Source organism: Colossoma macropomum, unplaced genomic scaffold (assembly GCF_904425465.1).
Source record: "Colossoma macropomum unplaced genomic scaffold, Colossoma_macropomum, whole genome shotgun sequence".
Lineage (NCBI taxonomy): Eukaryota > Metazoa > Chordata > Actinopteri > Characiformes > Serrasalmidae > Colossoma > Colossoma macropomum.
In genome coordinates this window covers 19640972-19667405 of record NW_023494800.1, presented here as the reverse complement: position 1 = coordinate 19667405, position 26434 = coordinate 19640972, and the positions used below count along the sequence as shown (strand labels likewise).

General features: G+C 39.4%; 3 protein-coding genes across 7 annotated transcripts; 2 read left to right on the top strand and 1 right to left on the bottom strand.

Annotated features, from left to right (window-relative positions):
- Positions 1-520: 520 nt before the first annotated feature.
- On the top strand, positions 521-3139 carry LOC118820064 (N-acetyllactosaminide beta-1,3-N-acetylglucosaminyltransferase 2). Its single transcript, XM_036588184.1, has 2 exons — positions 521-789; positions 1428-3139. The coding sequence occupies exon 2, from the start codon at positions 1431-1433 to the stop codon at positions 2766-2768; it is 1338 nt and encodes a 445-aa protein (XP_036444077.1). The 5' UTR covers positions 521-789; positions 1428-1430; the 3' UTR covers positions 2769-3139.
- A 3049-nt stretch (positions 3140-6188) lies between these two features.
- Positions 6189-15793, top strand: sart1 (spliceosome associated factor 1, recruiter of U4/U6.U5 tri-snRNP). Of its 4 annotated transcripts, none has more exons than XM_036587745.1 (21): positions 6189-6311; positions 6566-6909; positions 7552-7612; positions 7702-7757; positions 7847-7973; positions 8687-8792; positions 8892-8969; positions 9101-9200; positions 9284-9426; positions 9566-9772; positions 11217-11329; positions 11453-11601; positions 12237-12361; positions 12511-12675; positions 13188-13298; positions 13449-13536; positions 13639-13729; positions 13883-14018; positions 14115-14204; positions 15050-15171; positions 15391-15793. In XM_036587745.1, exons 2-21 carry the CDS (start codon positions 6642-6644, stop codon positions 15407-15409), a joined length of 2355 nt encoding a protein of 784 aa, XP_036443638.1. In that variant the 5' UTR covers positions 6189-6311; positions 6566-6641; the 3' UTR covers positions 15410-15793. The 4 variants fall into 4 exon arrangements, with proteins under 4 accessions (XP_036443638.1, XP_036443639.1, XP_036443637.1 ...); XM_036587746.1 differs by having other exon boundaries at positions 6189-6356; positions 7558-7612; XM_036587744.1 differs by having other exon boundaries at positions 6189-6356.
- hif1al2 (hypoxia inducible factor 1 subunit alpha, like 2) lies at positions 15321-24821 on the bottom strand. Of its 2 annotated transcripts, XM_036587748.1 has the most exons (14): positions 24543-24821; positions 21413-21654; positions 21192-21322; positions 20932-21016; positions 19868-19944; positions 19575-19750; positions 19370-19476; positions 18482-18629; positions 17933-18087; positions 17782-17846; positions 16879-17108; positions 16719-16797; positions 16527-16635; positions 15321-16438 (listed from the first exon to the last, which is right to left on the bottom strand). In XM_036587748.1, exons 1-14 carry the CDS (start codon positions 24644-24646, stop codon positions 16161-16163), a joined length of 1986 nt encoding a protein of 661 aa, XP_036443641.1. In that variant the 5' UTR covers positions 24647-24821; the 3' UTR covers positions 15321-16160. The 2 variants fall into 2 exon arrangements, with proteins under 2 accessions (XP_036443641.1, XP_036443642.1); XM_036587749.1 differs by lacking the exons at positions 16719-16797; positions 16879-17108 and having other exon boundaries at positions 24543-24820.
- Positions 24822-26434: the final 1613 nt, after the last annotated feature.

Sequence of the window (26434 nt, the reverse complement as noted above, 5' to 3'; positions counted from 1 at the left end):
AAATCATAATTATGAGAAAGTAAGTCATTATTACGAGACATTAAGTCATACTTATGAGATACCAAGTCATAATTATGAAATTGAATCTGAGATACTATGTCATAATTATGAGATACCAAGCCATAACTGTGACACATACATTATTATGAGATGCTAAGTCATAATTATGAGAAAGTAAGTCATAATTATAAGATGGTAAGTGATAATTATGAGAAAGTAAGTCATTATCATGAGATACTAAGTCATAATTATAAGATTGAATCTCATTAGGAGATACTAAGTCATAATTATGAAAAAGTAAGGCATGACATGGCTATATATTGTCTTCCAGAAATTTCTATACAATCCACCTCTGTACACACAAAGTACCTGCTGGCCCTGGTACCTGCCTGAACGCGCCTTGGCCAGGCAGGTCACGTGAATCACGACATCCTCAACACGCCCATGAACCAGTAGCAGACCTACTAGATGTTGACTGAGTGGTGGCGCAACAGCGTGTACTCGCTCTCTCTTACTCCTGCACCTGCGACCGACTTACAGCAACGAGTTCACGCTGTTTTCTCAGTTGAGGTGAGCAAAACGAAGCTCTCTGTGTCGGTAGTGCTAATTTTAGCACGAGACTCCTTCAGTCGTGCTCTCATGAAGACGTAGGAGTTCAGCATGAGAACATCTTCAAATCTAACGCTTTCTGGAAGAAAGGTGTCAGTGGACCTGCAAGAGGCGGTTCCGGATAAGTGACAGTTATTTTCCCCTGAACGGATCAAGAAGGTTGGACCTGATAACGAGGAGGTAATGTGATCAGAGTGAACTCTTGTGCTCTTTGTGCTGTGTTGCTGTTAGTTCTTTGGCTTTATTCATTTACATCAAGTTTGTAAAGGGCCTTGAAATAATGAGCAAATAATTAATAGTAATCCAGGTGATAAATGCCAGCTTTTTAATGATGATGTAACATGTATTTTTCAAATCTGTGGACACCAGTTGGTTTAAAATGACTGAACAACTATTGTGCAATTCCACAGAAACTGCACATGCATCTCTTAGTGTACATTTTAAGAAAAAAAGCAACTAAAATGTGTAAACAAGGTGTTTCCATCTTGTTGGGTGAATGTGCTCTTGAGGTACATGATGTAAATATCCTGGGCTGTGCGATGCTGTGCATCATACCCAGTCAGGCACAGATAATGAGTCCCCTGGAGTCAAACCATGGAGACCGAATCCCCTAGAGACTTTCTCTTAATGGTCTTAGTGGTGTTCAAGACTTCACAACAGTAGATTTGGCTGAACAGGCTTCTCATTCATTGTTGAGACTGAGTTATGTAGATGGAAATCATGTACATATTTGAATATGTGCAGTCACCATATCCTCTCATTTCCAGGTGTATGCAGCATATTAGCATATCCTCATATTTCCTCTTCTCTTTTCCCAGTCCATGGCACGATGCAGGTGCAGTGGAAGGGCCCTGTGCCTGTGTCTTCTTCCGTTTCTGATGATGAGCCATCTCTTGGTGTACATCATGGTGTCCATATTTGTTGCCATCTCCTACACTCCAGAACCTCAGCTGCCTCGTCATTTCGTGGCCCCTGGAGCGTCATCAAACTCTGGAGCTTTAGCACCCCATCCAATTGCCACCTTCTGGAACCTGCGCTTGGTGGAGGGGGCTTTGTGGAACCGCCTCCAGCATCTTCAAGACAGAGAGCACAATCCCATATTGAGAGGTAACAGCACAGGGGACAGGGGTACAAGCACTGACCCTAATTACATGCATGAGACTGAGGCTGATGGTTCTCCTTCATGTAGTCCTGACCATCTCTGGGCATCTCAACTGCCTGACTTTAACACTATGCCTGAGCAGATGCAGGACTTTGTCTTGTCCATGCACTGCAGACGCTATAGCCTCCTGATAGATCAGCCTGGCCTGTGCACTGAGCAAGATGCTGAAACAGAGACACCAATGCTACTTATGGCAATCAAGTCTCAAGTAGGGCACTTTGAGAACAGGCAGGCCATCAGGGAGACATGGGGGAGGAGTGGCTGGGTAAAGGAGGAGGCAGGGGGGAAAAGGTGGCAGGTACGCACCATCTTTTTGCTTGGTAGGCAAGATGGAACAACAGGCCCCCACCCAGACCTGGCAGCACTGCTACAGCTGGAAAGCGACCATCATAAAGACATCCTGCAGTGGGACTTCAGAGACACTTTCTTCAATCTCACCTTGAAGGATGTGCTCTTCTGGGACTGGCTCTCCATGCACTGCCCACATGCACACTTCATCTTCAAGGGGGACGATGACGTTTTTGTCAGGACAGGCACCCTCTTGGACTACTTGAATGAACACAAAGCTCCTTCACAAGGGTCAAATAACAGAAGCAAAGGAAAAGAGGATTTCCTTGTGGGGGATGTGATTACCAATGCTTGGCCCAGTCGGCAAGCCAACACTAAATACTACATACCCGAGAGTTTCTACAAAGGAGCGTACCCAACATATGCGGGTGGAGGAGGAGTAGTTTACTCTGGCGCTCTGGCCTTGCGGCTTCAAGTAGTCTCTCGATGGGTCAGTTTGTTCCCCATTGATGATGTATACTTGGGGATGTGCCTTCATAGACTGGGGATATCCCCTCTTCATCACCCTGGGTTTTTGACCTTTGATCTACCAGAGGCTGAGAGGGAAAAGCCATGTGCTTATCGCAGAGTACTTCTGGTGCATAAGCGGAGCCCCAAAGAGATGCTCACACTGTGGAGGGAACTAAAGGCTCCACTGCCTGAGTGTTAATGCAGGCCCATGGAAAAAGACTTTGGAAAAGATTTTGACTTTATACACCTGGTTTGTATAATGATCAGAGGCACTGCCTTTTTAAAAACAACACAGATTTGAATGTTTGCCGTCAGGTATTTTCATGTCAGTGGAGCGTGTTTTATTTGCATAATAAATCGTTCACTCCGCTGCCACTCAGTAGGCTGTTTGGTGATGGATGCTACAAAAGTCAGTATGCATGAAAAGCCTGTCATTATAGGATGAGCTGTGTTTATTATTGTAATTGAATAGATTCATTTCATTGTTTTGCTTTGGAGACTAGGGATGCACGACATACCAGAATCTTATGGGTTGATGGCATATCTGTTGTACTCTGGAAGAGCAGAACAGAGGACACTTAGCTACTATGCAAACATTTCTGCATTTCTTTCATTTGACTGATTTATAACAGAAATAAATGTAAGGCTTCTCTATCACGCTAGTTCAGGTAGATTTAGTCTTAGTTTTTACATTTCATTAATATTTATGTTTCGGCTGCAACAGATATGCACATGCATGTTGGCATCGGCCCATAATTTCCATATTGGTGCATTCCTATTGCCAATTCTTATGAAGCCTTTGTTGTGCATATATTCAAAATTCATTTTATTAGTATATAGAAGTGTTAGTACATTAATGTACAATACGTTCTTTTTGTTAATAATGTTGATTAATTCACTGTCACAATGACAATGTTTTAATACATAGGCATGTTCATTTTTTTGTATGGATGTTGGTTTCAAACAGCTTGAGTCTTATTATTTATTTCATTGCTTTTAGCTCTTACTTGTGCACCATAAGAGTTACTCTCTATGTTGTTTTCAAGGCCACAGGAATGTAGCGTTCTTTTTCTGGGAACAGGTAAACGTTGCTGAAACCCTATCCAGGACCAAACCAGGAATACAACAGCACTGCCATATTATGCCATATAATTTGCACTGTGCAGCCCTAACCAACTGAGCCACTACTGCCTTACTGGTATGTATTTTATTCATACTGCATCATATACTTAGCCAAAGATTTATAATTGTAATGCATTTAATGGATTTTTAGCAATAATAATTCATTTCTAAATGTTTTTTCCCATATATTACTATCATTTTGTATTCTTCATTTTTTACTTTTTATTGTAAATTTAAAGACTACATTAAGTGGTGTTACAGATGAGTAAAAGTCCATTTTACTTTTGGAAGGATCAGTTTCTCAAAATCTGAAACATTTAAACTTAGGGCTGCACCGCTCATGAATTTTTATGTCCGATTCTGATTTCCGATGGTCAATTTTTATCACATTATTTGCTCATTAATGGGCCAAACTGGCATATTAATCAAATAGCATGAATCAGATAAAATGGCTACATTGAAAGTCAGCAGTAACTGGCTATTTAGCACAATAAACATCCTCTATATTGTTATGCTACATTTTGGTTCTGGTGCAGCAGCAGCATTCAAATACAGCATGAGTGCTCTTACCTGCCTCACCTTATTTATCTCAATAAACTGTGACAAAGATCTGTGTTTGCAGTAGGCCTGTCACAATCATTATATAATAGCCTATTCACAATTATTTCAGAGGATCACAATTATTTAAACTGACTTCAGTAATTTCACAGATTATGCCACAACAAGCAGAATGTGAATTGGGTGAGATGGGTTGAGGCAAATTAACATAAATAAAAGGAAATTGTAAATGCATTCATTGAGACACATTTCTAACTTCTAACTTCGGTGCTTTAACATATTTAGTAGCTATTGTGAGTAATATTTGTTTATTTGTTATCTATGTAGCTAATTCTAACATTTTTAGCACCTAGGCTAGCAGAGTAAGTGTTGTTTGCTTGTATTTCCACATAAAAATGATGTAGCTTTGCTTGACTATACACATGATCCTGTGTACACATTTGTGTGAGTACTGTATCATTTTGACAGTACAGCCAGTGTTAGCTACTAAGTAATCATATCTAGGAAGCAGGGTGGCTAATAGATGCATACAATGAACAAGAAAGGATGATTAAATTGTTAATCACAATTATTTACATGACAATTAATCATCAGCTAAAATTGCATGATGGTGGCAGCCCTAGTTTGAAGCAGAAATCTGCTGATTGCAATCTTGGGCCATTCCGATTGTGCACCCCTTTTAAAACAGAAGAACTAATATTTTCTTATTGGGATTTGTTCTTAGATAAGAACAGAGTCTATAGGCCTCATTTACTAATATCTTGAGAAAGGTCCTAAGAAAAAGTCTACGTCAGATTCATGACCGCAGAACTGTTCACACCTTGAGTGTGTTTAGATTCTGTTCTTACCTAAGAACAAATCCCAAATAAGAAAACATTGGTTGAATGTCAGAATCATCGTGAAAACTGCACAAGTGGATTTTAAGAAGTAATTTCATCTTAACAACGGCTGGTGAATGAGGCCCATTAAGCCTTTGTGATATTGCTTGTTTACATGAATATTTTCTATGCAGCATCTTGCAATAAAGAAGCTCTATTTCTCTACCATTTTGTCTCTTTTATTAATCCCAGCTGGTGACGCAGTAATGCTAGGGATTCTTAATGTATTGCGTTAAATTCTGATTGTCACCTGATTCTAAACACAATGTCCAAACCCCAGAGTAAACCATAATCATCTAAAAATATTGTTTCTTTTGTGAAATGACTAAGTAAACGTAAAATTGCCTTTCCACAAAAGTACCGGATGACTAACAGAACTGCAGGGGGATTCTTAGTACATCCAGCATCTATTCTTCTCTTACTGATCACTCTTGGACTGCAATAAAAACATAAATCTCGAAAGTCAGAGATATGACCAATCACAAAACATAATGAAATCAGTAACTAAATAAGAAATACTCAAATATAACTGGATAGAAAGTAGATGATTTTCCTCATAAATATACTTGAGTAAAAGTATTTATATTAATCAAATACTTACCTGAGTACATGTAACTGAGTAAATGTAACTGTTACCACCCATCTCTTCACAGGTTAGTCACACACATGGGGCTGGTTACCTGCACATGAATTAAGCTAGTCTTGGATTAAGTTGCAGTGCTAATGAATGACCTTTGGAAAATCTTTTCAGTCTAGGCTTATGTTTAAAGGGGAATTTCGAAGATTTTATCATAATATCTGTCTCAGTTGCTGGGATGCTTCAGATGTCAGGTTCCCATCACCACCACTGTGAACAATTCCGACTTGGTGAAGTTATAAAACGGCACATTGCACATTAAATGGCACCTTAATGACTTTGGTTACATCTTTACAAATTAATTATTCAGAATATTTGAAGAAATTCCCATTTAAGCCTTATGTGGAAAACTGGCCCACAATGTCATTATCGGGCCTCCTCACCGCTGGGCGGCAGTGAGCGGTAATTAGCATATTTGACCTGGAAGGAGATACGAGGTTCTTCGAAACGCTCTGTGTACGACTGCTGAACGGTGTTTGTGCTGCAGTCGCTAGTTCATCCAGCGGCCTCTCAGAATGGATTAAAGGCGTTTTTAAAGCTGTAACAGGTACATTTCACACAGCAGCAGTGGAGCAGAGGTTCTCTGTAGCTGGTATGTATAGTCGCATCGTGTCGGTTCTTGGTGAGAAGGCGTTTGCTTAGATGGTAGCTAGCTTAGCTAGCCAACTAACTAACGAGGCTGTTTGTGCGGTCGATGTTAGCGTTAGTTGGAAGAGTGTCTTCAATCTGTCTGCTTAAAGTCCTGTTCTTGCTCTGTGAATAGTTTGGACTTTACCCGGCTGCTTTCGTGTTTGTTGTCAGGACTAACGTTGGAGTTAACGTCTGTTAGCTAAGCTAACTGACTTCACCAATATCCAGAAACAAACCCGTCACTGAAATGGGCTCATCTAAGAAACACAAAGAGAAGGACAAGGAGAGAGACCCAGAGGAGCGGCACCGGGAGCACAAAAAACACCGACACAAGGAGAGAGACAGGGATAAGGAGAGGGATGGGAGGGATAAGGAAAAGGAGAAGAGGAAAAGATCCCGCTCCCGGGAGAGGAGCGGCCGAGGAGAGAAGGAGAGTCGCAGTAAAGGAGAGAAGAGCGGCGGAGAGCCGCGGGTAAAGAAGGAGAAAGTTGATCCTGGTTATGAGGAGAGTGAAGGTGAGTCTGCAGATGTCGCTGAAAATTTTAAAATGTGTTGTTTAGGGGTTTGAGTGTCATTTGCCACCTTTCCAAGTCAAAGGCCTACGTCAACATTGTTGTAATTTTCTCTTATCACTGATGTATTAAATGAGAAACAATATAGCGTTAGTTAGTCCAAAACACTGCTACATTTATAACAGAGCAGCAGCCCCCTATATATACAATACAGAGAGCAAACTATACTGTACAGTTAACCATGAAGTATACAAACATTAAGTGTCAGACAGTAGAGGCTAGACTGTGGCCAATGAGCGCAAAATAGGCCACCTGTCCACTGCAGCACTGGCTGCTGTGTATATCCATATATTGTTATTAAAGCATATTGATCAGAAATAATCCTCATCAGCGTTCCATGGAAACAACAGTCGCAGATCAGAACTAGACATGTGGGTGGAACTTTTTTTGTAGATATATTTTGTATTCATGGCTCTGAATAAAAAATTGTATTGAGTTTAAAAATGTAAAGTTAGTTACACTCCTACCTTTTGTACATCATGTTACTGCTGATTTTGAAACCCTTTGGTATCTTAAAGTTTTGTTTTTAAATGAAATGGCGTACGCTTCAGTTAAACTTATCATACGTTTTTTATGATGGTTCATTTACAGAGATTGCTCCAAAATCTGCGAGTGGTGATGCTTCGCTCAGCATCGAAGAAACCAAGTATGTTGCTTTAATATTTGTATAAACACAAACTTTTTTGCTTCTTGGTAAATTTTACACTTGACTATTTCCTGTTTTCCTTCTCTCAGTAAGTTGAGGGCCAAACTGGGTCTGAAGCCTCTGGAGCTGAATGAGAACAAAAAAGGTGAGGTATAAGTGTCTAGCAAGACTAGCTTTATAAAATAAACATGTTTTTGGCAATGCTTCTTACTCACTAACATTTTCTGATCTCAGAGCTTGGCACAAAGGAGGAACCCCTGTTGGCTGAGACAATCAACCCTGCACAGATCAAACAGCAGGCCGACATAAGAGAGAAGCTGGCTGCTCTCAAAGAGAAACGCCTGCTTAATCAAAAACTTGGGTATGAACATCTTACGTTTTGTCTGCATGTTCACCATAATAGGTCTTGACTTTAAACCTAGTGTGACTAGTTTTTGTCAGTGAAATCCCATGAGCGAAACTACAAATGGTTTCTTTGGAGTTTGCTGTGATTTGTATCGACTTTCAGAATGAGTCAATTTTGCGAGCAAAACTTTGTGTCAAGTTCACAACAGGAGTTTGTATACCAGCACTTAAGATACAAAATGGAGAAAGCACTGATTTCGGCAGTGTATAAGTATAGTTAGTTCCTCCCATCCAGCTATAAATAGACAAATAAAAAGTGGCAAGAGGGATACACAGACAGTAAAGTGTATTCAATGGTACCTAGTTCATAGTAGGCGAGTTTGGCAGCTTGCTACTAAGATAGCTGCTTGGCCAAGTGCTGTACGCAAGTCATGCCACTGCCAGCGACCATGCCAGTTATAGCACTGTGCTCTTGTGAGAATATAACTGCCTGCCATTATTATTCACTTTTGTGTTTGTAGTCTTTGGTTGGTTAATTAGCTATCTTACTAAGTGTACCAAAATAGTTTGTGTGTTGTTGCAAATTACAGTTTTTGTGTGACTGCAGCTTTAGGAATGAACTGTCTCATCCATCTTCAGTTGTAAAACTGTATTCAGATGGGGAGCATTCAGTCTCATGTAGCATTTGATTATTTGACTGGTCCTCAATCTTCATGTCTCTCTTGTCAGCAAAGTGAAGACCCTTGGAGAGGAAGAACCATGGTTGGACGATACTGCTTCCTGGGTGGAAAGGAGTCGCAAACTAGCCAAAGAGAAGGAGATGGCAGAGAAGAGGGTAAAAGGATTTCTGGCAAAGGACATGAAATTTATATGTACTTCACACAGAACATTCTTAATATAAGATTGTGTTACAGCCTTTTATTTATTCTCATAGGCCAAGCTCCTGGAAGAGATGGATGAGGAATTTGGTGTGAGCAATCTGGTCGAGCAGGAGTTTGCACAGAGCAAGAAGGTTTGGCGATCTACCAGAATTTCTTGCTTTTTTTTTTTTTTTGCAACGCCATTAATAAGTTAAGTAGTAATGGGATTGTACAAATACTTATTACAGAGTTGTTTTTTGTTGCTTTTTTTTTCTCTCCCCAGGAGGCTTACGGTTCAAATGACCTTAAAGGTCTTGCTGTGCAACACAAGATTGAATCCTTTAAAGAGGGGGAAACAGTTATTCTGACTCTACAAGACAAAGGTTAGTGTTGGATAATTATTTCAGAAATGCATCCTCTTCACCTGCACATGTATACACATATTCACTATGTGGTCTTGTTTCAGGTGTTCTGGAAGAGGAGGAGGACGTGCTGGTGAACGTGGGTCTGGTGGACCGAGAGAAAGCAGAGAAGAATGTGGAGCTTAAGAAAAAGAAGCCTGATTACAAACCCTATGATGAGGAGGAGAGTGTAGAAGACATGGTCATGGTCAGCTCACTCACTGACTCTGCTCTTAAATCTGTATATTTTAGTGCTGTGTGGAACTTGATGTTGTATTATTTGTGGTCTTTAAAATGCTCTGTTGCTTATACTATTCCTCCCTCTCGCACATTCTTCACCCTCTTAGTTCAAACCAAAGTCCGTCCTGTCAAAATATGATGAGGAAATAGAGGGAGAGAAGAAGAAAAGTTTCCGCCTGAGTGCTGGAGGCTTTGTAACTGGGGAGAGAGAGCGTGAGTTACAGGCCATTAGAGAGAGCCTGCACAACCAGGCACAAACTCTGGAGATGCCTGCTCTCACCCTGGCCACAGAGTACTATACCCCACAGGAGCTGGTAAGTCATCATGTGTTATTTGACAGTTGGTTAGGCAATTGGTTCTACTAGACAGGCCTACTATAAAGGGCATGGTGAATGACAGTGGCTTTTAAGAGCTACTGAGAAATACCAGAGCCAAAGCTAGCCAGAGTTGTAGCACTTATGTTGAATTTTTATTTTTTTTTCATTTTAACTTCAGAGTGTAGAACTTTCAGTTGTGCTGAGACTGGGTAGGACCTGCCTTTGCTCTCTAAACAGCCTCAATTGTTCACGGCATGAGTTCTGCAAGATGTTGGACACGTTCTTTAGAGATTCTGTTCCATATTGACCTGATTGCATCCTGCGATTTTTCAGATGCACTTTCATGCTGCGAATCTCCCATTTTGCCACATCACAGAGGTGTTCTATTGGATTCAGATCTGGTGACTGGGAAGGCCACTGAAGAACTTTGAACTCGTTGTCATGTTCATGAAACCAGTGCATTGTCATGCTGGAAGTAGCCATTAGAAGAGAAGTTAATTGTGGCCATGCAGGGATGCACATGATCAGCAATAATGCTCTAATAGGCTGTGGCATTCAAGCGATGATTGATTGGTATTAAAGGGCCCAAAGTGTGCCGAAAACATTCCCCACACCATTGCACCACCTCCACCAGCCTGGACTGTTGACAAACGGAAGGTTGTGTCCATGGATTCATGTTGTCTGTGCCAAAATGTGACCTAAGCCCTCAGCAGAAATTCGTAAGACCAGGATACATTTTTCTAGTCTTCAGCTGTCTGGTTTTAGTGAGCCTGTTCCAAGCTTCAGTCTCAGCTTTCTGTACTTGGCTGACAGAAGTTGAACCCAACGTGGTCTTCTGTTGTTACAGCTGTTTCTGTCTGTAGAATTCCTGCTCACTAGATGTTTTTCTTTATTGCACCGTTTTGAAAACTCTAGAGAATGTTCTCTCTTGCTGCCACACGATTGCCTGAATAAATTGTTTCAATAAGCAGGTGTACAGGTGTTCCTAATAAAGTGCTAGTTTGTAAACTTTTATGTTGTTGGTTACAAAATCACAAACACATAGTTATCAGCTACTCAGTTTAAACAAAACTGGGTTCTATAATAATTTAATACAGTTTCAGGCCATTTCCCTCATAAAATCTTGCCCCACTTATCAGTACAGTTCCACGGTCCATACAAGGAACATTTAATTAATATCTCTGTTCATCAGTTCGGATTTCTGTTGATGTGTGCATTCCTATCAAGTATTTTACAATAGCTTTGAGCGTGACTCAACCAATCAGATTTCAGAACCAGAAATATCTGTTTATAGTTGGTATTTTGATGGGTCGCGTCGGTAAATAAGGGTGTCCGGTTAATGACAAATTGCTTACTAATGACGTTCATTTATTGGTCAAAAGAATTTACCAAAGTTTGCATTTTTAATAGGGTTTGATTGTGATTGTGTTTTCAATGTTAGGTGAGCTTCAAGAAGACCAAACGTCGAGTGAAGAAAATCCGGAAGAAGGAGAAAGTTCTCAGCGCTGATGACGTTCTCATTGATGACTCTCGCAGCACAGACTTTGGCTCCAGGTTACGCATCCTTCCCATTGTCTGTGTGCAGTGCATTTCATTTTGTGCCACTTTTTTGTTGTCTTTTGGGTCTTTCTGGTCCACTTGATTTGTACATAACGACACCCTCACTATTTCTTTTAGGACACGAGGGCGAGGGAGGAGGCAGATAGATGAAGACGGAGAAGAGGAAGATCTTGCAAAGGAGGACAGCAGCAGCAGCAGCAAAGTGGCCGATGTGCTGCAGCAATCTGATGACATTCGGATGGCTGACATGGATATCAGTGATGACGGTGAGAATTACATAATAGATTAGCCTTTAAGCTTCAATTTTAGGATTTTTAAAGGGAAATATTACCAACTTTTCCAAATGTCTGCACAGTTTTGATGTGAAATGGTGCATTGCAGAGAAACTTACCTGCTTAGATTTCTTTGCAGTGGTAGTGTTAGGAACCAGGGGTCTTGACAATCAAGCATATTATGTATGTATGCCTATATGTATGCATTGTGTGTGTTAATCCAAAAAAGGTTTTCTGTTGGGTAATATTTTGTATATGTATGTAGATGCATTTTGAAAAAGTACTTTTTAGGCCAAAATCCTATCTTAAAGCTATCATAAGTCAATATATCACAGTCACCAGGCAACATTTTCATAACAATTTTACATTATAGCTTTAGGCGAGGTAGTTTTTAAAGGCATTAAATACTTTGTATGTTTGATTCCAATTACTACTATTGTGAACAGTTCTAACTCAAAGTTTCTCCAGACTGCCGCATTACACATTGAAACACTGAATTATTTTGTTTAAATCTTAATGATTTAATTATGCAGAAATTTTTATTTCATAATAAATTATTATTCGTAAAAATGATTTCTTGGTTAAATGCAGTATGTGGATATATGTTCTGTATATTCTATCTCTTTCAGATGACCTTGTGGCTCCGGAGTCTACAGCCATAGAGGAGGATGAGGCAGAGCTGGAGCTGCAGAAACAGCTGGAAAAACAGAGGAAGCTTAAACAGAAACAGATGCTGAAGGATTCAGGAGAAAAGGCAATGCAAGATCTGCTGCTCAGCTGACATCTCTACTTCACCTTTATTAATTTTTACCTGTGTCTTTGAATACATGCAGAGCCATTAAAAAAATGAAGGTGGCATTCTTGTGCATGACACATTTCCTCTCATCTTATTCATGAATTCAGGTGGCGGAGCATCTGCAAGAATTGGTGAAGACCAGAGATGATGAAGATGACCCCGAGAAGAAGAACAACATTGTCTTCAATGCCACCTCAGAGTTCTGCCGCACACTGGGAGATATTCCCACCTATGGCCTTTCAGGCAACCGAGAGGACCAGGAGGACATCATGGTAAATATTCCCCTACAGCTTCACAGAGCACTGGGAGACTGTGACTTGGTCGCATGGTGACACATTCAAAGCCAGTTCATGTGAGCTGTAATCAGTTGGGGTGTAAGTGATGCTTTGCATTGATGTATTGGTGATTTCAACTCTGTCAGTTTTGGAGATTTCAACTCTGTCAGTTTTGGAATGTTACAGATTCAGTTATAATATTATTCAGTAAATTATTTTTGGCCAAATTTAAATACTGCCATGGAAATAATTCCTCTAGTTACATTTGAATATTCAATGTGTTTTATTTTTTAATTCTAAGTCAAACAAAAATAGGCAAATATAATCAATTAGAATTGTTTAAATTTGACATTTCATGATGCATTTCCCAAACAATCATTATCACTATTACTATCCTACAAGTCAGAGATTTCCACATTTAGCAATTGAATTAATGATCTTTGTGAATTATTTTTATTAACTCTTTGCTGGCTTTCATGACTGGCTTTTGTTTTGTGGTGTTTGTTCAGGACTTTGAACAGGAGGAGGACCGTGAGGGAGCTGGAGGCTCCAATTCAGAGAACGATGATAACGTGAGATGGAGCACAGTTAACCTGGATGAGGAGCAGAAGCAGCCCGATGTGAGTCTTTAGCGTTTACTGGCCACGGGGAGGCTCAAATTTCGAACGAATCTTGCGTAAATTGTGCTGAATTACTTCAGGATTATGTGCTCTCTTTAATTACTGTGTCTGGTGTTTTTTTTTTGTTTGTTTGTTTTTTGTTTTTTTTAGTTCGCCACAGCTTCAACCACCATTCTGGATGAAGAGCCCATTGTTAATTCTGGCCTCGCAGCTGCCTTACTGCTCTGCAAGAACAAAGGCAAGCGAACAGCTTGATTACTGTGCCTAATCAATATGTTAGTAATGTTTAATTTGATTTGATTTAAAAAGTAGATTGATTCTCCCTCTCTCTCTGTCACAGGATTACTGGATACTCAGGTGCAGAAGGTGGCTCGAGTTCGTGCTCCAAAAGGAGCTCTGCCAAATGTTAACTACTGCATTGAGGATAAGATGTGAGTTGGTGTGGATAACTCCTGAATATTTCAGAGTGAAATTCAGTTTTATGCAAGTTATAAATGAGATCAAAAATTTATATTGCTGTGTTGTGATGTAGTTTTTGTTTTCTTATTGTGTTGTCTGTCTCATTAATTCTGTTTTCCCTTCAGGGCCATTGATGACAAATACAGCAGGAGGGAGGAGTACAGGGGTTTCACTCAGGACTTCAAAGAGAAAGATGGATACAAGCCAGACGTCAAGATTGAATATGTAGACGAGTCTGGACGCAAGCTCACACCTAAAGAGGTTCAACTTTGTGTTGTTTCTCATTTACCAGAAACATCACATGTTATATGGTGGTTTATATATTTATTTTTCTTATTGTTTTTTTGCTTCATTTAGGCTTTCAGGCAGCTCTCCCACCGTTTCCATGGTAAAGGCTCTGGCAAGATGAAGACTGAGAAAAGAATGAAAAAGCTGGAGGAAGAGGCGGTATGTTCTTTCTGTGTTACATACTAAGCAGTTTGGAATGGGACTTTTTTTGTAATATTAGGTTTTAGTTACTTTCATCTATTTCTGGGGGGGGGGAACACATAACTAAGGGTTGTTAAGTCAGGCCAAGATACATTACATTACTACGCCTTGACCTCATTAGATCTGTTTCATAGCAGACATGCAACATGCTTTGTCTTAGCAGCACTTTTGGTGCACTTCTCATTATAGCACATATCAGTAACATTATTTTTTTTAACGGCTTTTCTACCACACAAACCAGACAGGCCACCCCCTCTCCAAAAAAAAAGAAAAACGAAAAAAAAAAGAAAGTCGTCTGTTTGAATCTGCCACATGCACATCCCTGTGTGTAGAACCAAAGCTTTCTGTGAACTACGGTTTTCTAGCACTGTATAAAATGGTTTGATTGATTTAATCAGAGTAGCGATAAAGCATGACTGTGTCTTACATTCCTGTCAATGTGTTTTCTTATTGAAAATGGTAGTTTGGGACACAAACTTGATTTAAAATGGCAGAATCTTCAGTGATGTTAGATCACATCTACACGCAGCAACAGCATTCAGATATGGCCGAAATAGACACCTTTTGTATCTGCTTTAAAGGACTCATTGGTAGTCTGAAAAAGGGTAGGCCCAATATTGTACAACTGAGGTTTGTACAAACAGGGCATATTGTCATACTTGCTGCATGAACAATCAGACACGTTGTAACACGTTTTTCGCAAATTGTGTATTTTCTCCATATCATGCAGACGTACCATGTACAGCCTCAGTTACTTGGCTGTTTAGTTGTGTAGGCTGACTGAAGCTTGTCTCACCCTACAGCTGTTGAAGAAGATGAGTAGCAGTGACACTCCTCTAGGCACAGTGGCTCTGTTGCAGGAGAAACAGAAGTCCCAGAAAACTCCCTACATTGTGCTCAGCGGTAGTGGAAAGAGCATGAATGCGTAAGTAATCTCAGTTTTACATGTTGGTGTGTGTGTATATATGTGTGTGTGTGTGTGTGTGTGTATATATATAGGCTTTTGAGCACATTCGGCAAGTTGGAGATTCACTAATGATTTACTGTGACAATGGGGCAAAAAAAGACATTGAATAGCTTATATAAGTTTTTTATTTTTGTCATTCTTTTTCAAATAACAAAGGTAACTTTCTTCTTTTTACAGGAACACCATTACCAAATAGATGCATCGGTGTTCTGAAACTCAACATATTCTTCTGCAGCAGATTGTCTTTCAGAAGAAAATGGTCTCGTAAACTTTGAAGAAGTCTCTTCACTTAATAAAATCAAGTAGGCACACAGTGGTGTATATAAAGACACAGTCTGATATTTGAATCTCATGTTTAAAAGGTTTTTTGTTATTGATTCTTTCTTTTTTTTCTTAATTAGAACCTTGTGCTTAAAAATGGACCATATGGGTTGCTTTTTCAGTGAGCCTTGTGTATGTCCTGTCCTTGAATGGAGTGTTAGAGGAGGGGACTTTTTTCTTTTAGACATGCCCATAAATAAAACTTGGTGTTTTAAGTGTTGTACAGCCCTGAAAAAAATAAAGAACTGGATATATTGAATTTTCCTTCCATGCTGCCTGTTGCCAAAAAAATGTAATGAAGTGAATGCATGCTGTAAATGAGTCTAGAGCATAGATGTCTACTTTATCTATTTCTGAGGTGGATCTTTCTGTAGTTGTTATGGCCACTATTGTCATAGCACCAGAAGCCACAACCTGTCTTTCCTGATTTGAGTGAGGGTAAGTACTGTATGTGTCCACTTTACATCTGAAATGTTGCTTTACCTTTTCTGTGAACATCAAGGGATTAGTTAATTAAGACACATACATGAAATAGATAGTATAAAAGATATGCTAAAGGAATGTTTACACTTAAGAAGCTTATAGTTCTGTTTGGAAGCATGTTTACACTTCAGTCGCTGCCCTCATTAGTACCAAGACACTCCTGGAGCAACCTGGTCCAAGACGGTGGTCAGTTCAGTCCCCTGAAGCAACTGAGAAGTGGGTCCTAGAGGGGCATTCAGCTCACATTCCAATCCACTCAATATGGGCAAGCCAACTTGTACTGGGACCATTTTTTCTGCTGTGTTTTGGGTGCTTTGTTTGAAGAAAGGTGCTGGAGGACACCAGGGGAGTTTGGAGTACACTGGGGCCCAAGGCACTGATCCTGGAGGGTTCTGGTAGCGACTGCAGGCTGTTGGTTCATCTAATTTGATGACAGAAAACACAATGTAATGTTTGAAAGAAAGAACATGTACTGTGTGTCTTATAGAGTTATAGAGATCACTTCTTACCATAATATTTTCCAAGGCTTTTGCTGGGATGTTGCGAGACATTTGTTATGCCTGTCTTCCACTGATGTGTCTTGTTTTGAGAAGAGGGGACTGGACTGTTATGCTCCACCTAGTGACACGAAACACAAGATTAGCCAATGATCCACATTGTTCTCTCAGAAGAAGCCCAAAACAAAAATAGGCACATATTACTTGTTGCTTTCTGTTCACTGTGTGCAGGATGTTATGTCTTTGTCTTGATGATATGAATCCTGGAAGATCCTTGCTAAACCTAAAGCAAGAGAAAATGGCATGAAGCAATGAAGGAAAAGAAGAGGATGTCCATCCAAGCAGTTGCTAACCAAAGACATACCTATTTGTTAGGGAAAAATAACTGTCAGAGTGTTGCAAGGTAGGTGCAATGCCTTTTGTTGTCTCCAAGTGAAGGTGCTTCTCTGGGTCCAGTGTTAAGCATGGCCTAGTGAGATATCTGTTCAAGCCTGAATTGCTTACTACTCCATCTAAAGTAGGAGTTAACTGGAAGTCTTCTTCGTCCATGGGGATATATGGAGCCAGGCTATCCAAATCCAGCTCACAAATCTCCTAAAGAAAGGAAACAGTTTTCACACAGCCTCTTGGCACTGGTGATGCACGAGTCCTTCAGTAGGTGTGGGCATCAGAAAGGTAGGCACCATATGTTTTGGAAACACAGTGTCACATAATTGTCACAGTTTTTACAGTGTAGGTATATTATTTAATAGATGGTTTAACCCCTTAAACTTGGTTCCCCAGACAGAGATTAAGCCTAGGTCTAGACTAAAAAGGTTAAATAACCATGCAGAGAGTAGATTTCCAGGGTCGGAGACAACTGGTTAGCAGTTGTTCTCAAAATGGCTCTGTAGGCCCCTCATAAGGTCCGTATATTTGTTTGATTCATACTCCCAGTGAGGACCAGTTTGAGAACCATTGGTTTAAGGCAGTTGTTTCTAACCCTGGTCCTGGAGGAGCCCCTGCCCTGCACATTTTAGTGTTTGCTCTGCTCCCAACACACCTAATCAAACTAATTTGCTAATGAACAAGCTCTTCCTGGGTTGAAGTAGGTGTGTTTTGGAAGGAAAACTTCAAAATGTGCAGGGCTGAGGGTCCTCCAGAACCAGGGTTGGGAGCCTCTAGTTTAAGGGATTAAATCTGATGAGTTAGATGGTGTAGCTACCAATGTCAGTTTTCTATATGTTTCCTGAAACTCTCATAATACTATGATTACATATATACTCACACATGTGAGAGAGTTACATGCTGGTGACTTTTGCGTTATCTCTGAATGGCCACTGGCTGCTCCATCTGGAGAAAACATGTATCATGTCAGCACTTATCAGTGATTAATCCTTCTTAATCTTGATGGGATCTGATCATGTCCGAGTGTTTACCTCTCTTGTAATGAGGAAGCACAGAGCTTGTGTGCTTGTCAGTTGTTGAAGATGTTGTGATTGATGTACAGACTTTAGGCTGGAGGGTGTCCTGTGGTTTCGGCAGGCACTGTGTCTGTTCCAGAGAAAACACCACGTCTGCCATCTCCACTCCACTGAGGTGAAACAGAATGGATGGTATTAGAGCTGTAGCCTGTAATAGCCTACCAAAGGACAGAATCCTAATCATCCTTTCTGTAGTGGTTAAAATACAGTGAGTTGATAGTTTATTGGGTACACCTACCTTGTACCTACAGTCATTAACCGCTTTAACATAACAAATACATTTTTTGGCCATTTTCATACGTTGCAAAAATGTATTTGGTAAATACATTTGGAACATGTTTTTATTTCCATGTGGGAACGCCTGTTGTACAAAACCCTATATAAATAAACTTAACTTGTACAGTAGGTGTTCCTGATTAAATGAGTGTGGGTACAAGGTAGCTAATAAACTGGCGACTCACTGTATAGTTAGAAGTCTGCACCCTTGTCAGAATGCATTCTAACCTCAGGACGTAGTTGATACACACAACGCTTTCTGGCTTCCCCGTGCGAATGTTGTACACCACTGTAGCATCTGTCTCTACCCAGACATAACCGCCATGTTTCTGCAGCAGCCGATATTTCCCAGTGCATACCTGGCCCTTCACCAACACTGTCCCAGACAGACAGTTGAACAGCATTTAAAAACGTGCATCACTTTGTTCAAAGCAATGGTTTGGACAAAAATGTAAACAACTTCCTTCTTAACCTAAATGTAATCGATCAGCAAAGATATGTTTGGTATCTAAAGTTTAGTTTTGCACTGGAGCTATTATGCTAATGTGGCAAACAAATAATAAAAGCTTATGACCTCCTATTAGCACAATTCCATATTTAAATGAATACGCATTTGCCTCAAACTCCATGTAGTTTTTTAAGTAATCTCAAATAGACTGAGTCATGAGGTTTCTGGAGCCATATGACTTTTTGTTGTGTATAAAATTGAACAAAAGTACATTGCATAGCTAAAAACTGTAGTAGCAGCCATCTTGAAGTCTGAGTTTTGTCTGTACTTTTAGCTATTGTAATATAACAGTATGTCATACACTGTCAGAAACCACGTAAGCAAGTCTGAGATTATTTAACGACAATGCAGTTTGAGAAAAGCAGAGGTGGTTAATCCAGCTCCACAAAGTAAAAACCCACCTCCAAGATTTTGTTGGAACAAAATCCTGGGGCGGGTATTCATTTAGCCTCTTAGCTCCATTGCAAAACTAAAAGAAGCAAACTTTAAACATCAAACTTGTCTGATGATTGACCTACATTTGGAGTAAGAAAATTGTCTGCTTTTTTACCTCTTCAATAAGAAAAGCACAAAAACATGGTTGCTTCGAAAGGTGAAACTTCACTCACAGCAGAGGTGTGCCTGGAGGATATGCTGGCAGTCATATGGGTGATAGTACTGGTACACAGACTGACCACACAGCTCAGTGTCACTAAAACCGGTCAATTCCAGAACCCTGAACCAGAGAGAGCACCATAAGAGAAGTGGAACTTCAAGAAGTGAGTGGAGAAGGTCAAAGAAGTGCAGCCTGAGTACAGTAGCTATGCGTTGTACCCAGAGTGACAGTAGGTGAATTTCATTTCCGGGCCATGGATGCTCAGGAAAGCTTTGAAATTCAGATAAGCCTCCCTCTCAATGATGTCCTGCACAGGCAATGACCGGCACAGCAGAAGCAAACAGCTGCAACCTGGCATATAGGACGACTTCTTTACTCCAGTGCAGTGAATCACCTGTGTGTGGATAGAAAGACAGCTCAGATGTAAAGAGAAACTAAGTAGAAGGATACAACTTCTTGTATTTTGTGTTGTTTTGTCTTCTATGTCTAATAGGCAGGTGAAAAGAGTTACCTTCCAGGGAGTTAGCTTGTGGTTGGTTGCACCTTTGATGCGGAGGAAAATGTCACACTTCTGCTGTCCTGGGCTCCCTGAAGTAAATATGTTGCATGATATTTAAAGGTTTCAACCATTTGCACTGGAGAAATGAGGAGAATGTAGCTAACAACAATTAGAAGCTTATTCTCCAGCTGCATACCTAAAACATCACACAGATGGTTGGTGAAGTAGACCTGCTTATGTAATCTTTATGGATAGGATGCACAATGTAGTTGATGTTAAGCATCACTGGTATGATATGCCAAAAGCAACTGGGGTGCTAAAAGTGCCCCCTTGTGGAGAATCGTCAGCCTGCTGAATGTGAATGATTGAGTGAGTTACAAGACAGGTCCATAAGGTGTCTTGCATCTAAAAATGGACAAAAGTACAGACAGAATTTTGGCATCAAGTTAGCTAATACTAATGATTTTAGCTATGCAATATGCTTTTGTCCCTGTACGATGTTTTTTTTTGTCCTCTATCCTGAGCAATACCAATAACAATCGTTCCTGCCTAGAGTTTGCATTACAGAAGAAAATGATTGCACTCTGCAGGCAAACTGCACATTCTATTGACAGCTCAATCTGGAATCTCTCATTCATTTCCAGATATTATAGTGCAAGATATTATGGCCCAGTCCAGATTAAAGATTTGATACAATTTGCCATAGACTGATAATGTAACTATCATAATCTTTGAACACATATGCCATGTTCTCAATTGTCTCTGAATAATAAAGGCTCAATTTGGTCTTTTATAATCAAATACAATGAGTGACTGCCATCATATAGAAATCATAGTGATGTTCTATACCAACTTAACATACTTACCTCAGATTTCCACTAATGTGCAGGTACTTTTTGATTAATTTATTTTTACTATTTAGTGTGGGATAGACATGTAATATACATAAGTGGATTAGACTGTATATACTGGATTCCTTAAGTTTGAACACTCTCTGAACACTGAGATATTGTTGAAGCTCATTTTAAAGATCAACAGAAATGTGATTACAAAAAGAATTGTAATAGCTTCGCTACCTATCAGCTTTGTAAGAATCTCTTTTAACTCCTTTTGATCGCAGGGATGCAAGAAATCAAACAAACTCCGGCCAATCAGATCCATCTGAAATACAGAAATAAACATTCTTCAAAACAATGTTGAAAACAGCATTTTTGCAAGATCTAATGTGACCTGATCTGTTCAGTGTCTGGTCTCTCATTTCAGAGTGTGTTAAATGAAAATATTGACAGTTATAATGATATCGCTCTCTGATATTTTATGTACGAGGTTATTTGACCTGGTTGATTCCTGTGTGAGAAGTGGCATCCTTTGTGGTGAAGATGATCTTGCCATTCAGGGACACTATAAGCAGGAATCCTCCAAGTGTTTGATAATGAAACCACCTCTCATTCACTCCTGCAGGCTCGCCTGTAAATGACAGCTACCATTATTAACACACTATAAACTCAACTTTCCTTTGTGATGCGGTTGCCCAAGCAGCATCTTCTACACATTCACCTTGTCTTGAAGACAGATGCTGGGCTGTGGCTGGCGCTGTGCTGGAGGCAGGAGAGTCGAGGAGCGCTCTGAGGCGCAGGTATGCGATTGTGAGTCTGATGACTGAGGCTTTATCCAGCTGAGCCTCCACGTTTGGGGCCAGGGGTAGCAGTGCTGCTATCTCTCTGAACAGCTGGCTCTCCTTCTCCCTCCTGCTACGAGCCGCCACACGGGACCGAGCCTTCCTCCACTCTGTGCACACCCTGCATCAAAACACACACACCTGAAGTGTGATGAAGGTCCTTTCCTTCAGTACACAACAGCAAAACTGCTCCAACAGTAAATTAAATTAAATTGCTAAATAATAAATATATAAGAAAATTAATTAAGTAATTAATCAATTTTACAAAGTAAAATAAAGTAGAATTTAATTCATAGAAATAGAATAGAATTTTAGCAAAATAAAATAAATTGGAATAAATAAAGAAAAATAAATGAGAGCATTCTACAAATTTGCAAAATAAACACATTTCCTGTTTATTTTAAAAATAAATTAATAATAAAGCAAATGAAATAAAATGAAAATAAAGAAAATTATACATATTTAAAACATAATTTTATCAAATAAACACTGTTTAGTATTATTTTAAAATACATATTTTCAGATAAACTTAAATACATATTTTAGGTCAATGAATACATTAAAATAATACAAACAAATACAACACCTCCTTTTTAAATGCTTTTTTTCTTTACAGCACAGGCACACCTTTCCAGACACTATAGTCATTGGCCTTTTTATCTGGTAAAGTGTATTATGGGAGGTGCACTTTGTACGTTTACAGTAGCTGAATGAAGCCCTTCTGTTGCTGCAGAAGCAACTCAACCTATTCATCAATGGAAAGACACCAAAGAGTCAACACTAAGCAGATATCACTTGAGTAGCGGATCATTCTCAGTGCTGTAGTGACACTGACATGGGGGTAGCATGTTAGTGGGTGTGGTGCTGGTGCGAGCGCATCAGGTGCAGCAGTGTTGCTGGTGTTTTTGAAGTCAAAAAGGGCACTTGAAAGGCCAGTGTACTTACTTATCAAAATGGCTCTTTGATGTTTCTTTAGTGAAGAAAATGGTTCTATATAGTACCAAGAACACTCACATAACTCTTTGCATGATTAAATGGTTCTTTGCATCATGAAAAGGTTCTTGGTTCAGATTGATGGAGAATGTGCTATAGAGGGTTCTATATAGCACCAAAAAGGGTTCTTCCGTTGTTACAAGCTTGACATCATAACAGTATAAGAACGTTTTTTGGTGCCTTCAAAAAGGTGCTACATAGAACCATCAACAGCACATTCTCAATCAATCTGAAGAACTTGTTCATGATGCAAAGAACCATTTAATCACAAAAAGGGTTCTCTGAGTGTTCATGGTACTATATAGAACCATTTTCTTTATTAAAGAACCCTTAAAGAACCCTCTTTTTTAAGAGTGTACTGTATAGCGCATGTTGTATACGTATGACCTGAATGAGTCTGAGCTGAGTGCTAACCAAGCATTCAACCCCTTCACCATAAGAGCTTCTCATAAAGAAAATGCAGAATAAAGCTTGCTGAATCACAGGCTGTGATTCTCCACCATCACAGTGCAGTACAACATACAAAACTCAAGAAATCCCTCCAACTCTTTCAGTCTTTTTCTTTTCTATTCATCCCAACAGCAAACACAAAAGATGATTCCTGAAAAAAAAACGTAAAACTAAAACTAATCTCATAATTAAATCTCATATAATTTATTACAAAACAAAAATGCTTCAATCATCTGCGCATTTTACATATTTAAAAATATTTATTCTGTTTTTGTGGAAGGTTTTTAGACTTCTTGAGAATGTTGTTTGTGAATCTGTTAGCATGGTGTGAGAAGACAAAAACCTACTACTAGCGTCATTTTCCCTGTGATAGATAGAGCACTGCTTGCTGGTGGAGTTTGAGACGTCATGGTTGCGTCACTTCATCTTATCACTCCAATGCTGAGCAGTCTGCAGAGTCTGATACTGAAAGTGCAGCGTAACTAAGCAGCTTTTTGTCTACTTTGTCATTCTGCAAATAGTTCTGTAGTGTTATATTCAACATACTATATATATATATATATATATATATATATATATATATATATATATATAGTATATATATATATATAAAATTAGGGCTGTAACAATCAGGAAATTGTAGCTGATGATGAATTATTATGTAAATAATTGCAATTAACTATTTAATTGTCTTTTCTTGTTCATTATATGCATCTATTAAAGTAGTAGCCAAAAGGGGTCAAATTGGCTTACTAGCAATCTTGCATCCTAGCTATGATGGATTAGTAGCTAACAGTGGTTATAATGTTAAAATGATATCCGACACACAAATACTCACACAGATTTAAATAAAACTTAGTTATGATCATGTGTAGAGTCAAGCAAAGCTACAAATATAAGCAAAAAACACTCATTCACTAAAAATGTTAGAATTAGCTGCATAACAAATACACCAACATTACTCAACACACTCTGAACATGTTAGGATGGAATGGAAAGTTGGTCAAAATATTTACTGCTTTCTTATATTTGTTTGCTTCAAGCCAACTCATCCATTTCACTGTCTGCTTGTTGCAGAAATCTAATGACTGTGGAAAATTATTGTAGTCCTAAATAATTACAATCATCTCAAATAATTGCGATGAGGTCATTATGTAATGATTGTGACAGGCCTATGTATTATAACACCTCTGTGTATAACAGCAGTTCTGCAATTACATGAATGTATAATAGGAGTGTATAAAAAGTGATACTATTCCTGTGGAGAAATGCTTTCAGAATTATAACTGAGTTAAAATATCCAGTGCTAAGATAAATGATTCAAATTTCAACAAAAAAGATAAGAATTTGTCCTCATTACCATTTATCTTTCATACATCCATCTTCTGTTAAAACAACTTTTTGCTAGAAACATCAGTTACTTTACAGTTTCAACACAAAATGTTTAGAAGTTAAGAGTCCCCCAGGTCTACATATAAACTTTATATATAACTGGAACTAAAAGAAATACAAATCACAAGGTAATGTGTCTACTGTTGTCAGTTTTTTTTTTTTTTGATATCTTACCTTGCCTTCTTCTGCTCGCTGACTTTTTGTTTGCATTTCTGTTTCACCTGCAGCTTGTGCTCAAAAGAATCCTTCAGAACCGTTTGTAGTTGCTCTGTTATCATTGTGATTTCCAAGTAGACTCACAACTGTCAGTCATGTTGGTAGCTGGCACACTGCACGTTTAAAGTGTGGAAATATACAGTCTTTCAGATCTTTGGCCAATCACACGTTTCAGACTAGTGGGCTTGTCTGTTCACACCCATTTCTCCTAATTTCTCCTGCGGCGTTTTTCAAAAGCTCTGTATGACAGTTGGCCATCATGCGCAGAGGGCTGTCCTCTGAGAAAATGTATTTTAGCTTTTAGGGAGGTTTTGCAGCATAAAGTACACCCACCCACCCACATACACACACACACAAACAAACACACACATTTGGCACGCCTAACTTTATGTTTTAAAATGCAGCTTTTCTCTTTTTTTAACACTAAATGTGGACTAGCAGAACGTCCCCACAAAGACAAAGTTCTCTTGGTGTCCTATGCCTGTGAGGACTTTTACAGAAACATTGTAACTGCATGCTGCCTGTTGTTTTGATATTCTTTGAAACACAGAACAAAAGAAGTTGTGCTTGTTGAAAATGATCAAATAAAATAACTGGTATAAAATCAGGTACACAGCGAAGATGATTTAAGAGTAAATCATGTTAATCCCAACCCATGAGAAAATAAATGCCCCTGTTTTTTTGTAGTTTAATGCCCCTAAAGGTTACCTCCCAGAAGCTATTACGCAAAATGGTTATGAATATGCAGCCTGATCCCTAAGACGTTGTTTTATGATAGTTCTGACGTAGGCGTTTCAGCTACAATGTGTTTTTTTAAATACGTCAGTGGTGGAGAGGTACAGCTGTATGCAAATGTTTAAACACCACTGGTGTACACAATAAGTAATTTAATCAAAAAATAAGTTAACACCCTTTACAAGGATTCAATTCAAGAACTAATCAATTATTGTGCATTAAAATGTGCAGAAGTGTGTTCTCTGTAGATATTGTGCAATTTTCACTTAGAAACTCAACAAAACATGTAATTTGACTGGAACAGACAAACTTCTGTATATGATTGTATGTGCAAGGCATTGTCTAGCAAAATAATACCCAAGAAAAACTTTTTTACCATTTATTTTGCCATTATCAACAGCAAAACATTAATCAACAGCAAAACATTAAGTAACATTGTTTTTTGTAATGAATGGGTTGCGAACGCCAGCTACTTGCACTGAGTGGCTTTATTACAGGCAATCCAAATCTCAGTCATCACAGGCAGGGGTCAGAAAACAGGCAGGTATCATTAGAGGAAAATTCTTAATCAGAAATACAGAACAAAAAAAGCAAGGGCCAAAAACACAGGAACACACAGAAAAAATGGCTCAGAATCCAGATAAGGCAACATCAATTATGCAAACCAGAGAAGCCGAACTGATGGTATACATGGTCCATAAACTATCTGTAGGTGTGTGTGGTGGAGCCATAGAGGAGCAGGAGCTGGAATTAACCGATGCCAGAGTGCCAATTCCATTGTAATGGAACAGGATGGAGAGCCAGGGGCAGTGGAGGAGCAGCTTGGGAAGCCAACACCAAAACAGGACAAGGAGCCAGCACAGGAGCTGCACAGGGAACCACCACCTGGAGGAGCAGCTTGGAAAGCCGGCACCAGAACAGGATGAGGACTGCGCACAGGAGCTGTCCAGAGGGCCAAAACTGGAGCTGGTTGGAGAGCCGGCACTGAAGCCCTGTGTGCTCTCCAGAGCACTGGGTGGCGTTGTGGGACCCAGCTCAGACTCACTTGTGCTCTCTGGAGCACTGGGCGGCACTGTGGTACCTGAATTGCATAGCCCCCCCAAAAAATTCTCTTC